This window comes from Symphodus melops (assembly GCF_947650265.1).
Source record: "Symphodus melops genome assembly, chromosome: 21".
NCBI classification, from domain to species: Eukaryota; Metazoa; Chordata; class Actinopteri; order Labriformes; family Labridae; genus Symphodus; species Symphodus melops.
In genome coordinates this window covers 13,793,744-13,809,555 of record NC_136711.1, presented here as the reverse complement: position 1 = coordinate 13,809,555, position 15,812 = coordinate 13,793,744, and the positions used below count along the sequence as shown (strand labels likewise).

Genomic DNA, 15,812 nt, shown 5'->3' with positions numbered 1-15,812 from the left:
CCCACTTATTACAAAAGCTGTTAAAATGTGATTAGTTAAAACATGTACCTTGCTTTTTGGGTTTATTTCACAGTACCTGTCACTTCTATAGAGAAGTCTTTTTATCCTCAACCAAGATATACATTTTCGGATTACTTTACTTGAGGGTAAAGTTTGTGTAGTTTTGTGTGGTGATAAAAGACAATGTCGAAAGGGCATTTTAGCTGTAAACAAATCACTCAAGCACAAGGACCAAGCTGATTTTATGAGCTAAGTGGGTCAGACCCAAGAAGGAAAAAAGATCAGCAATCCAGACTGGATTCAGAATTAGCAAAAATAACCAGGCTTGTTTGTAATATTTGATGCCTGAAATAATAAAATGTGAAGCGCTAGTGTGGCTAAAATAGGTGCTATCCTAGTCTGCAGTGTCAAATTCAATCTGTACCAACCACTCATTAAGTAATGAAAGTATCATTTTACCTTTTTATAAATGCCATAAATAGAAATGTGTTGACATGTGGCTCAAACAAAAGGAATGTAGTGAATAGAAAATTCACAGATTAGAATGACTCATTTAGCATGATGGTTGATGATGGCACTATTGCATGTTTGCATCTTCATACACATTTGTGAAAAAGTTGTGCCCATGTATCTCTTTGTTATCTTGTAAACAATGGACTGTTTTAGAAAGTCTTCTCCATCTTGTTCATCCAACTTCTTTAACACTTTGTGTCTGTTTCTGTGTTATCTCTTTGAATTCACTGACCTCTGTTTGTGCTGTGTTGTCCTTTGGCCAAAACTGACTCTTGGGGTTGTTGCTTGTCTTCTTATAACGTGCTCTCTCATACCAAATACTTTTTATTGCAGTTGAAGAGGACCAACAGTTGGCGCTGTCGCCTAAAAAAAAGCAGCGTAATGGAGGCATGAGAAATTCACCAAACTCCTCCCCCAAAATAATGAGGTAAGAACATGCTTATGTATTTTGATTTTTATAATGTTCAGCTTTTCCTAATGGTCTGTAATTTATCTGATTCTAAAAACACCAATTAAATTTAAATTTGGAAGCAGCACAACAAGCTTAGAACTCAACAATGTCTTATTGCTTCCCTGTAGCTACTTTTCGGGACCCTTTTCTGCTGATTCAAACATTCAACATTCAAACATTTGGTTTATCTGACTACATTTACATTCTATTGCTTGTGGATGAGAGCAGTGAAAAAGAACCAAAAGAAGATGTAAGTAAAACAAATGCTAAAAGACACTAAAATGTTGGATAAAGCATAGCGTAAGTGTAAAATAAGATGGTGTATCCTTAGGCGATCACCAGCAGTCTGTTGTTGATACCAAAATGCTGATTAGTGCTGCATTATGTAGAAATTGCAGGTTTGTATTCGAAAACAAATACCTGCAGACATATTTTGTCCTAATTCTATTTTTTTAAATAATATAATACCTTAATACCAATTTAATTTACCATTATGGTTGAGCTCCATGGCACAAAAACAACTCAAGAGTAAAACGAATGTGAGCCTGTTTTTGTGCAAACATGTCCGACTTACAGAAGAAGAGCTCTATGCTATGAGGTTTCATGTGACACCCACACACTCCAGCTCTTAAACAGGCCTGGCACTAATGACAGCACCAGGCTGTCAGAGAGGCTCTGAAGGAAAGATAGCCCAAGGCTATTCATCTATTGTGGGAACCCTCTGAGCTCTTTTCAGCACGTAAGGCCACAGATGATATGTATCATCACAATGAGAGGTGAATTCAAATGCTACCTTGCTTTTATCTTGTCCCGTAGCATTAAATCGGCGCTTATTGATTTTGACTGGCGATAACGCTGTTATTCAACAAGAGGCCATTACAGGGATGATAATAGTCATTGTCATTAAGTGCTGTGTTCTAAGGAAGCAAGGCAACAGGGAAGTCCTGCAGCCTGACATGTACAAAGTGGAATTGTACAGATGAAATTGAATTAAAACTGACAGATGACTTTATGTTCCCATTGCGAATACAGCTGATATTTATTCGACATTTGGTAATTAAATCAGAAATGTCTTCTTTATATGATCTTATGAGGCACAATATTTATAAATGGCTAAATCTATGACTCACCTATACATCAAAAGGATTCTTTCTGCACACAATTAGCATTCTCCTTTGAGGTATGGCCTCTGTTTCTTTCAGGTGGGTTTTTGCCCTTGTTTGATTGTTTGATTTGGTTCAAAGTGTTGTCAAAGTTGAATCGCTCCAGGTGCTTTTCCGACTCTCGGGTAACAATACCAGGCTTTTCTAAAGCTTTAGCCATCAGCTAAATATCAGCCCACAACACCAATCCATCTCCTTGTCATGCTAATATACTGTACTATACAGGTGGATGTGTTGTTCCGTCTACTGCCTGCACAGTGGGGAGTGTTTCGCCGCGCTCGCCTAAGGGATACTTCATTGAAACAAGCGGAGAAGAAAACATCTTGGTGTATACTATATCAAATGTGTTTTTACAGGACCTGCAGCCTCAAGGCCTGTGTAAATAAGTAATGATCAACAGATTGGCTGTGAGTTTTGAAGAGCAAGCTTTTGTCAGTTTGCATGATGGGAAGGATTTTCACAGACTTTGCCTGTCCTCTTAAGAGTAAGCCAGTGCAGCGATGCTGAAATAGAAAATTTACATAATGTGCATGTTTAGCTTCTACTTTATGTCTCTCTCGACTGTCATTACACTCCTCTGGAAGACACCTGGCTTTATGTGTTGCGGTCATGACGTGTGAATTCTTGTCAGACGTGTCATCTTACCACTAAAGCAGCAAATTATGCCGCAGATCATTTTGAATGGTTAGAAGTGCGCTTACAGAAGTGACACTCACAGACGCCTCGGCAGCGACCGCACAAAAAAAAAGAAGAAAGCGATCAGCTGCGGAGGCAGAACTGTCTCCTGTTTACAGTTTGTATCAACAAACCACCACATCCTGTCTGGGACTTAGCGAAGACGACCTCACTGAAATTAACACCATTTCCACAGGCTCCTTGATGGGTCATAAGACACATCTAATTGTGGGATGTCACAACGCGTTGTGTCACATCGGGCCGCGCCGTGACACACACGTCATGTCTGCTACTGCACTGCTGAGGCAATTGGCAGTGCAGGATAGTGACAGGCCGTCATGGCTGACAGTGAGCGATAGCTATCCTGGCAGAGCTCTGCCTCACCAGTCATCTCCACAAGGACAAACTGAAGTGACAGCGGCTCCACTGAGTGAGTGCTGAAACATTCGACTTCTGATGAAATATTTAGCTGAGGTGTAAAACCACTAAATGCTTTCCCTCTTATTAGAACTCTCCTTTCAGACTCGAGCGCAAACTTGATGTAAGGAGAGTTATCGAAGACGACTGTCATTAATGTATAGATGATTTTTTTATTAGAGGGAATTTCATCAAGTTGCTTGTTCTATCTTTTGGATTGTTTATCATCATGAGGTCTATGTCGGTTCTCAGTCATCCAGGACATAGTACACTCAGAGCTTGATCCAAAGCTGACTGGACTGATGGAAGACCTTGAAGACATTTCACCGCTCCTCAGAAAGGCTTCGTCACCTGTGAACTATAGAAGCCTTTTTTTAAAAACGTGTTTGAGATCTTCAACCAGTCAAGTCACCTTTGGGTCAAGCTTAGAATAAATCATCATAAGTTGAATATGTTGTGAAGTTGTTGTGAAAAATAATCAACCAGTAAGCCGATAAAAAAAACCATAGACCCAAAGAAAGCAAAAAAAGAAGAAGGATTGGTTGTTGCATCCCTCCATGGGAATAGTGTTATATTGTTGCATTATGGCACTATTGCATAGCTTTCTATACTTTTACCAACAATGTTAATATTTAAACTATATTATGTAAGCGCATATGTAATGCATGAGATTCAATACATTATAAATCACAACCTAAAGTGATTCCTGGATTTAAAAGTTGTTTTCTTGTTTTGTGATTGACTTTTTGTGTCATTCATAGAAAGCAACCAGGCAGTATAAAACTGTGTTTCTTTACTCTTATATTTTCAATACTTAAACCCATGATAATCTGCATGCACAGAACTTCTCCAGTCAGATGGGAATGACTTTGACAGATGAGACTCTGAGAGGTAGAAAGTGGCAGAAAAGACGTTTCCCTCTCCAACCACTTCCTCTCTTGAAAGGACATCCAGGTCTTGCCTAGGGGTATATAAGCCCAAGGCAGGCTTTTTTGGCTTTAGTCTCTTTGAGCCCGAGGGATGAGAGTTTGGGCTGACACTTTCATGCATACTTAACATGTTACTTAAAGCAGCATTCTTTTAAAGTACCCAGACGGATTAAACGACTTGAAGTATTTAAAGGATTTTTGACAGAAACACAAGGCTTCTGTCTGAGTTTCAGATGGTAACATCTTCAACTCTGATCTCAATCTGACAAAGGCCATCTTGGGCTAAGGGAAGATGAGCGTGGTAACATGAGGCCTCCATACATGTAGCAGAGCTGGAACTGTAGCTGGAAGGCCACTTGTTTTTATTGTATGCTCAAATTTTGTGTGAATTTCCTCCTAAGTCCAAAAACATGCAGGAAGTTTTTGTTTGAAACTTTTGAACTGGATAATGAGTTATGATGGTTCAAACAATTTTCAAACTCACGTTGTCTCAAAACAAGAGTAGTTTTTATCCAAGCTGGTTTTGCACAGATGCACTGAATGTGTTTGTTTTTTAGGCTATAATCTCCATCAGTAATTTCCTTGAGTCCTGTTGAGCCATAGCTCGAGTCCATTTATTTTGCATGCTGGGATTGGCCACCACACCTTAACAGATGTAGTATTATTCGAAAACAGAATTACTGAAATTATATTTCACTGCATCTGTTGGAATGTTTTTACTTCTTCCATTTGTTGGAGGCTTTCTTTATTTTATTATATTTGGAAAATCTCTGTTGAAAAATCAGTTTGACCAAAACAAGCCACAGAAACAACCACAAACTCTTGTCAGGACATGGCTTTAGTGGTCAGCATCGTGGAAGGACGGAGCGCACCACTGCGCTCAGTGAAATAACTTCATGTAGTTCTGTTTAAACATTAATACCCTTCACTTTGAACGGCAAATATGATTGGGCAAATCGCTGAAATATTTAAAGTCTGGTCTGTTAAAGCTTTTACCACGCAGCACACAACGTCAAAAGCTGTACGCGGTAAGAGGGCGTAATTGCATCTCCGTGCTCATGCCAGTCAACGCAGTGTGTTGCTGCCATCTCCTTCCGCCTGGCTGCCGCTGCTGATGTCACTCTGCTTGATGACATGGCAGTTTTATTGGCGTGTCTGCAGATGGCCTCTGACAGCAATGAGCAAAGATGGAGAAAGAAAAGGAAGAAAGCAACTTTGAAGTATAACTGATTGGTTTGAAGATCCCTTAACATGCCTGTAAAAGAATACTTCTGGTATAAATAAACAAGAATGTGAATATTTGGCTTTGTGAATGTAATTTCGTTTGTACTTTTTTCCTTTCTTCATTGCATAAATCTTATGAAACCTCTCATCTTGTTTTAGCCTTGATGCACTATATGTGCACTTCATACACTAAAAGTTGTTTCTTGTAGAGCAGGAAGGTTCCGTGCGAGGATAATCTGACCTTAGTATTTTAATTTCTGTTGGTCTGTGTTGTGCTCAGGTTTAACACGTTTACATTTCCATTACTCCACAAAGGCCATAAACTACAACCCCAACTCAAATCTCATCTGTCTGATGACTTCATTTATGTCCTCCCTCTCTTTGTTTGATTAGACACGACCCGCTCCTCGTCCCGGGGAACGAAATGGAAAGTATGGACGAGAACATAAAGAAATACGACTCCACGGGGATGTTTCACTGGTGCCTATCCAAAGACATCGAGAAGGTCATTTTGGTGGGTTCTGCTCTTTTACTCGGCACACGTCATTTGTCCCTGACACTCTTCTCCCCCAGTGACAGATGTGTCATGTCACAAAGCACCATCAGAGGCTGACAGGGCACTTAAACACTCTGTAATGAGGTGTTTGACAAGTCATTTGCTATATGGGGGCCCTGTATATAGAGCATTTCTTGTACTAATACATATGCCATTTTTCAAATTACCTTCATAGTCTATTGCAGTCATGAACCGCATGATTTATTTCACTGGGTGATCAGGCAAGAGAAGACAGATAGCACAAGCAAGTTCTAAAAAGGACGTCCATTATGCCACATTAATGCTGTATGCGTTCTTCTTTCAGACCCGGAGCGAGGCGGCCATGACGGTTCTGAGCGGTCATGTGGTTGTATGCATATTTGGAGATGTAAAATCAGCGTTGATCGGTCTTCGAAACTTTGTCATGCCTCTAAGAGCGAGCAACTTCCACTACCATGAGCTGAAGCACATCGTCTTTGTGGGTTCCCTGGAGTATCTGAAGCGAGAGTGGGAGACTCTTCACAATTTCCCAAAGATCTCCATTTTACCTGTGAGTATAACCCGTACCCAAGTCACACACGTAAAAGCTTGGCCAGGTACACATTTAACACTGTCAGTTAGGAATGAGGTCAAGGCCAAGCTGGTTTTTATTTATTTCATATCAGACTTTTAAGACAGGTATTTTTTGAGAAGAGAACTTTAACACCAAAGACATCACTACATTTGTTGTTCGTGATTTTTTTGTTTTTAATGTGTGGGGCGGCAATAGCTCAGTCCGTAGGGACTTTTTGGAACCGAGGGTTGTTGGTTCAAGTCCCGATGCGGACCAAAATATGGATGTTGGTCTGGTAGCTGGAGAGGTGCCAGACCACCACTTGAGCACTGTCGAAGTGCCCTTGAGCAGGGCACTGAACAGCTCAGTGCATCTCTCTATTAATGCATGTCCACAGGTCCTGCTTGTGCCTGTGTGTGTGATTCAGGCCTGTGTGTGAGAGAAGCATGTCTCTAAAATAACAGAGTGCGAACCACAGTTTCCCCCTCGGGGAATAAATAAAGTTGATCAAATGAAATAAAATTAAAATATTCTTGGGGGCATTTTAAACTTTATTGACAGAGCAGCTGGACAGACACAGGATTTATTAGGAGGGGAGGTGGGGGATGACATAAAAGAAAGGACAGAGAGAAGAAGTCAAATCCATCCCTTTGATGACTGCAGGGTTTACTGGTCTCAAGCTCTGAGCTAAAGAAGGACCCACACTTTCTCCCCACATTGATAAATACAGAAAACTAAGAAACATTGAGTTAGTTAATGTACTAATTTATTCTTTAAGTTGCAGCTGCTGAACCAATTAATTAATACAATGTCTATCGATTTTAAAACACTTGGTTAAATTAAGACAAGGGCATTCAAAGATATCATGTCAGGCATTGATGCGGCATTATTTGCATTTTTCTGTTTCTGATGATTTTTTTTGTTAATTATTTTATATTTTATGATAAGTTACTTAACACACTTGGACATGATTAGGAATGTTGTGATTTTGTTGATTTATTAAAAGGGTAACAAGACAAACAGAAGAAATGTTTGCTGCTGAACGCAGAGGACAAAGTGTTCTTTGTCGGCTACGTTGTCGGCCTCTCTTTCGACGATTTACGGTGTTATTATCTTACCTCTGAATTGGAAAACCTTATTTTCCTGCGTATAAATTGGCCAATTGATTTAATAGTCAAAGAATTGTATGCCAGTATGAAACAGCTCTGACATAAGGTCCAAGGATGATACTGTATCTGCAATTTAAAGTTGCTGTTTTTTATTTACCCTCTTTTACTGTAAAGGTGAGATAACGAAATCTCTCCTTCACTCCCTCTCAAAGGGCACACCGTTGAGTCGGGCAGATCTGAGGGCTGTCAACATCAACCTCTGTGACATGTGTGTCATCCTGTCAGCCAATCAGAACAATATTGACGATGCATCACTGCAGGACAAAGAATGCATCTTGGCGTCACTCAACATCAAATCCATGCTGTTTGACGACAGCATCGGGGTCTTGCAGGCTAATTCCCAAGGTAAGCAGCGCCCTATCATAGTTCACTGCACCGCCTGCGAGGGACAGGGCGCTGGCACACAGAATATCCCTCACTAGGTGCTGCCTTGCTGACCTGGTGTCACTGCGTTTGACACTAAACCTTACTGACTATTCCTCAGGTTACTGTAACAACTGGTTTCTTCACAAAGCTAATTGGTTGCAACAAGCACAGGGCTGGCACAACAGTCCTACCTGACAGACAGATTTTGTATCTTTCAGACTACTTTGCTAAAGATAGATAATGTTTATATTTATGAGTATGCATGTCCCAGCTTTCAAACCGCCACTAGAGCACTCAGTTAGACTAATACGGCCTTCAATAGTGCTCACTCTTTGGCATTGAGAGAAATGCTTTTAGAAACCTTTTGACCCTAGAAGTGGGAGGGGGGGGGAGAAAAACCTTGCCGATATCATTATTTCACTAATACATGTATGACCTCACATTTGCCTGAGTCAGCAGCAAGTGATGGATGTCAAAACACGGCCTATGTATTATACATACAGCATCACTGATTTAATGTGCTTACTTGTCAGTCTGAGGAAAGCAAGAAAACATCAAGTCAATTTGAATTCAATCTTGCGTCACTTATTTTCTATTTCACGGCTTTGCAATGTACATGCTCAGTTGTTTTTTTCCTTTGTTGCTTTTTGCTTGTGTGTGTAAAAGGTTTCCGTCTCCATGCACACACACAATCTAAGTGAAACAAAATGAGCTGTATGTCACATCTATTATATATACGCTAATATTGGACCTTGTCGAGAAAACGGTAACATCACACTCAGCAACTTTGTGCTTCAGCGTGAGCCGGGAATGGATGAAATAGCCCTGGCGTATTAGTTCTGCTGATATGACCGTTTGTAGCCTTTGAAGAAGTATTGAATATTGCATTAACAGACGTGTTTTATGTTTTCTGTGTGTCCATTTAGGCTTCACACCGCCAGGCATGGATAGATCCTCTCCTGAAAACAGCCCAGTCCACGGATTAGTAAGACAGACTTCTGTCACCACTGGAGCAAATATTCCCATCATAACAGAACTGGGTATGCCCTGCTTGCTGTATTATAGTGTGACATGATTGATATGCTGCGTCTACAGATGCATGTTTTTTTTCCAGCTAAGTAGTAGTTAACAGATCATAAAACATAATATCTGCAATTACAAACTGTCAACACTTGATTAACCAAACTCAATGTGGAGGTTTTTTTTGTGTGTGCGTGTGTTTTTTTTGTCTCTTGTTGACATGCTCCAGTAACTGTTTCTCCCCCTCAACACTTGTCTAGCACCATTAGCAAAGCCAGGCAAAAAACTGCCTGTGATTTCATTCAGTCAGGATAAAAGCAGTGGGACCAACATACAAATGATAACAGAGCTGGGTAAGAAGTGCCTCTGTCCTGTACTGCAGTGTTGTAACTGCTGCTGCCTCCATATCAGCTTCTTCTTTTGATTTCTCTCTCGCTGCACAAGAGGCTCAGTCCATTCCCATGGCATCACTTTGAGCACATTCTACCCCTTCGGTTCTGGTTGAAAATTGCCTGTCTTGTTTTGGCCCCCTTCTCTCAAAGCACCCCCCTCCCCCCCCCCCCCCCCCCCACATACACACACTATTTCTTCAAGAATTATAAGGCCTTTGATCCCTCAGAAGTCCTTGTGGCTGTTTTCATAGCATCTTCTGTCGGATCACATTCTCTGGCCTGTGCCCTTCTTTTCATCTCAGCCTTGTCTGTATGACTGACGTTTATTTCTGTCCTCACAGAAGTAGCAGTTCTGCAACTAAATTTTTCATCATTACATTCTTTCCAGCTACTGCATGTGTTGTTGCGCTCGTAGACATCTTCAAAGAAGGTTCTGGGGCAGTGAGATACTTTCATTTGTTTTGACATGCAAGTGCGAGTAATTGCTAGTTCTGTCTTGGATTCACAAGACAAACAACGGCATATTGGTTTTTACTAATATTGACGATGGAGGACTCTTATTCAAAGCTTGAAGCTTTGACAGTATGTCACGAGTGTGCATGAACGGCCTGGATATGGAATGTGGCAGAGGCAAGATTGCCCAAATACCAGACATGGTTTCCCTTAAAGAAAGAACAATCTGTCCAAATATCAAACAAACCAATTCAATAGAATTTGTGGAACTTTTTTCCGATATCCAATCCAGTCCATATCTGCAGCACGATACCTTTGTGCCCTCCTTCTCACCTGAATCAAACATTGCCTGATGTGTGCTCGAGCATAAAATCCATGCTTTTTTGAAATCACAAAAGAATACCACATGATCTTGTTTTTTTTTTAAGTGCAGAAAATGAACTTAAATTAAATTAAATATGGAACGTAATAAAGGTCTTTGTGTCCACAGTTAATGACTCAAATGTTCAGTTCCTGGACCAAGACGATGATGACGACCCAGACACCGAGTTGTACCTCACTCAGCCTTTTGCCTGTGGGACAGCCTTCGCTGTCAGCGTGCTGGATTCTTTAATGAGTGCTGTAAGTCACAATCAATTTGGTTTACTGACAATATTAGCGTATGAGAGAGGATTTGTTACAGAGGCGTATCTGTCTGTATATCCTGTGATTCTTGTGTTTTGATATGAAAACAGATGGCAGTAAATCTATCTCCTCCTCCTACTTTTATATAAGCACTCTCTGCTCACACTGAAACAATAGACGACAAGATTGGAGCTCGTACCGGGGTATGATGGCTTCACTTGTCCGCCTTTCAGTTTGAGTGAGGTTAGAACAAAGCTGCCTTCAAACGGCTCCGGTCGAGACAAAGGTAATGCTACCTAATGGACAGCCCTCATCCATCATTTTAGTCAATAGTGCTGTCAGGAGCCGAGGGAGATGTCACTGTGCTGTACAAGCAGGGGGAGACAAGAGAGTGCAGTGCGAAGGGGGAGAAAAAAAGCAGATATTTCGGCTTTTTTTATTTAAAGTAACAACTGCAGCAACAGCTTCGAAAAATTAAAACGACGACAAACATGGAGGAAAAATCTTCAGGCCTAATGGGGAGTTTTTTTGTGTGACATTATTGTCTCAATGAGAAATGCTTTGACAGCACGAATGTTTATGTGTGCGTCCTGTTTCTCTGTCAAACCTGAGTGAAAGTAACCTGCAGTAATTGGATTCTCTTGTCTTTTCAATAACGTGAAGCAACAGCAGGGTTAGAAGGCTTTTTTTTTGGGCCCGGCAGGCACTTCAGGCTCAGTTGTGACTTTTTGGGGGTTTACTTACCGATTTAGCCTCTCCTTTACTTTATTCTAACAGACATACTTCAATGATAATATCCTCACCTTGATCCGGACGCTGGTAACAGGCGGGGCGACGCCGGAGCTGGAGGGGCTGCTGGCAGAGGAGAACGCGTTACGGGGTGGCTACAGCACGCCACAGACTCTTGCAAACAGGGACAGGTGTCGCGTGGCACAGCTGGCCCTGTACGACGGGCCCTTCGCCGACCTCGGGGTAAGTGACTGATCCTGTCAGCCGAGGGTGAGGCACGTCTTTGTCTGCTCGTGTTGTGGGAGCTGACTTTAGCGGAAGGATTCAGACTAAGAGAGACGGCTGTGAATCAGAGTTGAGAAAACTAACAGGATGCTTGTTTGACATTTTTTGGTGAGAATTTAAATAATTTCATAGACAATCTCCAAACATTATTTGACATTATTTCCTGTATATATTTCTGTCACTCCTGAACCGTGATTCCACTGTGATTTTAAATATATTTTAAGCTGTTTTTACATTGTGTTTTTTTTAGTGTGATGTGATTCGGATGTGAGGATTTTTTAATCTTGTAAAGCAAGACCCCTTTGCTGTGCAAAGGGACAATAAAATCCCTATTATATCCTAAAATGATAAAAAGCTTGAAACATCCATTCAGAAACATTCTGTTCGGCAACTCATTCCTGAGAGGTTTGTTTAACAAGATGAAATAGCTTATCAAATTCAGTTTGTCATTGTCTAATACAGCATTAGGTAAAGACAGCCACTTCTCTCTATATTGACTGAAATGATGGAGTGGAGTGTTCTAACTAAGAGAAGGATTAAGTTAAACTGCTTGGTGCAACACAACTCATTTGTCTTAGCATCGCCAGTATTACAGCTTGAATTTATATTCAGAGGCTTATAAAGAATTTGCTTCGCTCCCTTTAATAAACTCCACTGATTGTGAGTGATTCGACTGGAAAATGATGACCCTGCAAAATGTTTTTTGTTTTTTTCAAACAACTTCTGTTATTGTTTTCTATTCGATAAGCAATGGTCACATTGTTGAAATTGTATTTTTATTCTTTTTTTCCTGTTGTAAGGCTGAAGTGAAAATACAGGCTGTATACCAAATGTTTTTTGGGGGGGTTATTTTGTCTTTCAGGATGGCGGTTGTTATGGTGACCTTTTTTGTAAAGCCCTGAAAACATACAACATGCTGTGCTTTGGTATCTATCGGTTACGAGATGCACACCTAAACAGTCAAAACCAATGCACCAAACGGTGAGTACAGAGCCAATGTTGTCTTTGTCTTTATTTCAGTCTTTATTTCAGCAAAAAGTCAGTCCTACCTTCACTTCCTGAAGAACTGTCCACCAGCATGTCCCCTTATTTCCTCCAGGTATGTCATTACCAATCCACCGTATGCGTTTGAGCTGGTTCCTTCAGACCTGATATTCTGCCTGATGCAGTTTGACCACAATGCTGGCCAGTCCCGAACCAGCCTGTCCCACTCTTCACATTCGTCCCATTCCTCCAGCAAAAAGAGCTCTTCTGTCCACTCAATCCCAACCTCCAACCGCACCAACCGCACCAAAAGCAGGGACACACGAGACAAACAAAAGTATGTGCCCGTCTAAAGCTCTCTGACTGTCTTTGTACGTGAACAGTGCCTGCCGAAAGTTTCTGTCCTGTGTGTCCAGAAAGACTGTCACATGCCTGGTCGTCTACTGTATGTCTCAATGTTTGTCTGAATGTGTATGTATGTGTTACTTAATATGTCTTAGTTTGCATTCAGCATCCTTTTACAGTTTAACACAGTGTGTTTAGTCCTCTGAGGAGGGCCACTCTGCATAGGGCAAAGTGGAAAACAAACAAAAAAACAAAAAAAGGGCTTCTCTCATTCCTTTGGACCACCTCGCTATCATCTTTTATTCTTCGTGTTTCTATACTATACATTTTCTTTGCCGAGAACTGCAGTGCAATTTTGCCAAGGTAGCTGGAGAAAGGTGTTTTTTTCTTGAGAAATGTTGTTGAAACGTTTTCTTTTCTTGATTTTTGTCATTCACAAACAATCAAAAAACTCACCCAAAAGCTGCATTAAATGATATATTGCATTTGTTTAATCAGATTCTATAAACTGTATTTTTTTAAAAAATAGTTTTTTTGGATTCATAGAGTTTGAAATTTCATTTAATCTCAAATAGCTTAGTGTTTTTTGGGTTGGGTTTTTTTTGTCTGTAGAGCTCTTACCTGCACACACAGTTAAGACGTAACTCCCCTACTTTAAGATGATGCCATTTGATGGAATGAGAAGTAAGGGCACTGAGAGCAAATAAAGTATTGTTTCGTATACAGTATGTGTGATACTGGCCAACTTCATAACTCCTCAGAGAAGAAATTGGCAGACCTTTATTCTTATACTGTGCTTTCTCGTGTTGAGGACTCTGATCTCCTTGATAAAGGTCTCTCGCTCAGCGTTCCAAGTTTTGCCGAGTTAGAAACCTGTGAAGTTTGAATTTAAGCTAAACCCTTTTGTACTTGAATTGCACTTTAAATAGTCGTCTTAAAAAGTTCATAACTTGTCATGTCTATGAAATGCTGAACATCATGTCCTCTTTATGCCTTTTGATTTCCTATAACACTTTAAATGCTTTACTTAAATGTAATTTGCCACCATGATGTGTTCATTAAGCCAGAATATTTACAGCAAGCTGTTCCAGTTACAAATAAAGTCACACCGCCATCATATAACAGTGTCCTCACATGTTCATGTCACATTCTAATATTACTTTGTGTTACATTTTAGAAGTCACTTTTGTGAATATTTGGCTAAGAAACATGTTTTGTACTTGGTTGATACCAGTCTTATTAAAGTCTCTAAAATAAGGTACTGCTCATATTTTAAACCCTGCACAGTAAGTATCATGTGTGCTGAAGGTCATGTTTGAAGAAACACAAATAGAATAACATCATCAGCGAAAAAGATGATTTTATTCCTTAAGTTACCATACCAGCCACTTTTCCCTGCAAAGCCGTGACCAAATAAAATGGGCTTGTGTTGTTGAAAAAAATACAAACATAGATGTCCCTCCGTGACTGAATGCCTCCTAGAGAGAGCTTCATTAGCTCTTTGGGGCCCACCTAAAGTTATGCTCACTTACCTGCATCCAAACAAGCCTCTTCAAGTGTAAAGACTTCCTTCACAACTGCTGTTCAACCCAGGTGAACTCTAAAACTCTCAATACATCAGGCATCGATAACTCACAAGGTAGACCTTTCTGCCATAGAGGCAATATTTCTTTCTATTGAGGCAGAAAATGTTTCTGCAAGCTGAAGTCTAATTGTAAAGCAACTTGAGGGTTGGACCAAGCGGATTGATATTACACATAACAATCCTCAATACAATATGGAGTCTATGCTGTAGGTACCAAACCTTGGTTGGACAAGGTTTACTGCAAAAAATAACAACCCTGCAGTTTACAGTACATAACTGAAAAGAGCCTGTACAAACAGTGCTCAGCCAGAGATCCTGGTTAGAGCAACTCCAGATTTCAATACAATCGAGCCACCTTCCAAGAATGTTTTGATTATAATTTTCAATACAGCATCCTGAAAAATGTTAATAGCCATAACTCAACACATCAAACAAAGCCTGCAAAGTGTGCAAACAGGGAGGATGTTTTACCACCGTGTGATGACTTCTGTGAATTCAGAAGTACTTTTGTCTATTTTTGAGTGTAATTCGATTTCTTTTATAATTAATACATGCTGAGGATTTTCACAATTGATGCAGGTATGCATTCTCCATACTTTCTTATAGTCGTGCTGGATGGGAAAGTATTCTCCAAAAAAGCATCTTTGTTGATTTAGTCATGAATAAAAAGGAGCACGTTCAACATTTCTTACTGATGATGATTTTAACGAGCATTCATTGCACATTTGACAAAAAAATCCTTTTTTTCCTGTCTAAGCACTCGTGTTTTGCTCTGACAAATTGAATTATACAGCTTTCACATTTGGTGTGATCTGCATGCTAATTATTGATTTCTGCCATCTGAAAAATAGACATCATTCTTTTATTGTCTTTTTGGCACAGGAATGGACACAATAAAGCTTCTTGACATAAGCCACAGTAATAAGATGCATTTTAAAGGCACTATAAGACTTTCTGACATCATACATGTTCTGTTTGACGCTTTTCGTTAGTTGTTGGTTACACCTGGCTGTTCTACTTACACTACATCCATATGCAATGAGATCATTGGCTGTTTTTATACCTTATCATGCTGTGCTGTTTCTGTCATTAAAGTTCACGTTAGTATTTCCCATTTAGCTTACATTTAGTCTACTACTTTTTTGTCCAAAGTGCAACAAGGATGAATAGAGTGAGCCAAGGTACGGAAGTGAATGATTATGCATGATGTTAAATAATGCATTGAACACGGTCATGTCCTTGCTGACATTTTGCACCCTGAATGAAAGCCAAGTTGTGAAGTATTTCCAATTGACTGCATAGGGACCGCATGGTTATGACCTATGCAATACAGCTCGCTGTAGGACTCGACTGTAGAACGTGTGATTGAGTTGGAATGGTTTGATGCTACTTCTCTTTAC

The 15,812-nt window shown here is 40.2% G+C and overlaps 2 protein-coding genes across 13 annotated transcripts in view; one reads left to right on the top strand and one right to left on the bottom strand.

The window, feature by feature from the left end:
- Positions 1-15,812, bottom strand: part of LOC306842319 (uncharacterized protein) — a 169,590-nt gene that overhangs the window by 6,820 nt on the left and 146,958 nt on the right. For 3 of the 9 annotated variants that reach the window (XR_013781690.1, XR_013781699.1, XM_079372493.1), the window contains one exon: positions 746-876. The exons of the other annotated variants lie outside the window; for them this stretch is intronic. Coding sequence is in view for 1 of the 3 variants with exons in the window: in XM_079372493.1 (XP_079228619.1) it covers positions 746-876 (131 nt within the window). In the remaining 2 variants the exon portion in view is untranslated. The remainder of the gene's footprint in view (positions 1-745; positions 877-15,812) is intronic. 9 annotated transcript variants of the gene reach the window in all.
- Positions 1-15,812, top strand: part of LOC306842307 (calcium-activated potassium channel subunit alpha-1a-like) — an 82,633-nt gene that overhangs the window by 64,064 nt on the left and 2,757 nt on the right. For 2 of the 4 annotated variants that reach the window (XM_079372477.1, XM_079372476.1), the window contains 10 exons: positions 847-940; positions 5,766-5,886; positions 6,233-6,457; positions 7,782-7,974; positions 8,922-9,035; positions 10,351-10,481; positions 11,262-11,456; positions 12,361-12,479; positions 12,598-12,819; positions 15,565-15,593. In XM_079372477.1, coding sequence (XP_079228603.1) covers positions 847-940; positions 5,766-5,886; positions 6,233-6,457; positions 7,782-7,974; positions 8,922-9,035; positions 10,351-10,481; positions 11,262-11,456; positions 12,361-12,479; positions 12,598-12,819; positions 15,565-15,593 — 1,443 coding nt within the window. Of the gene's footprint in view, positions 1-846; positions 941-5,765; positions 5,887-6,232; positions 6,458-7,781; positions 7,975-8,921; positions 9,036-9,275; positions 9,369-10,350; positions 10,482-11,261; positions 11,457-12,360; positions 12,480-12,597; positions 12,820-15,564; positions 15,594-15,812 lie in introns of all 4 variants that reach the window. The other 2 variants (XM_079372475.1, XM_079372478.1) reach the window with 2 other exon arrangements.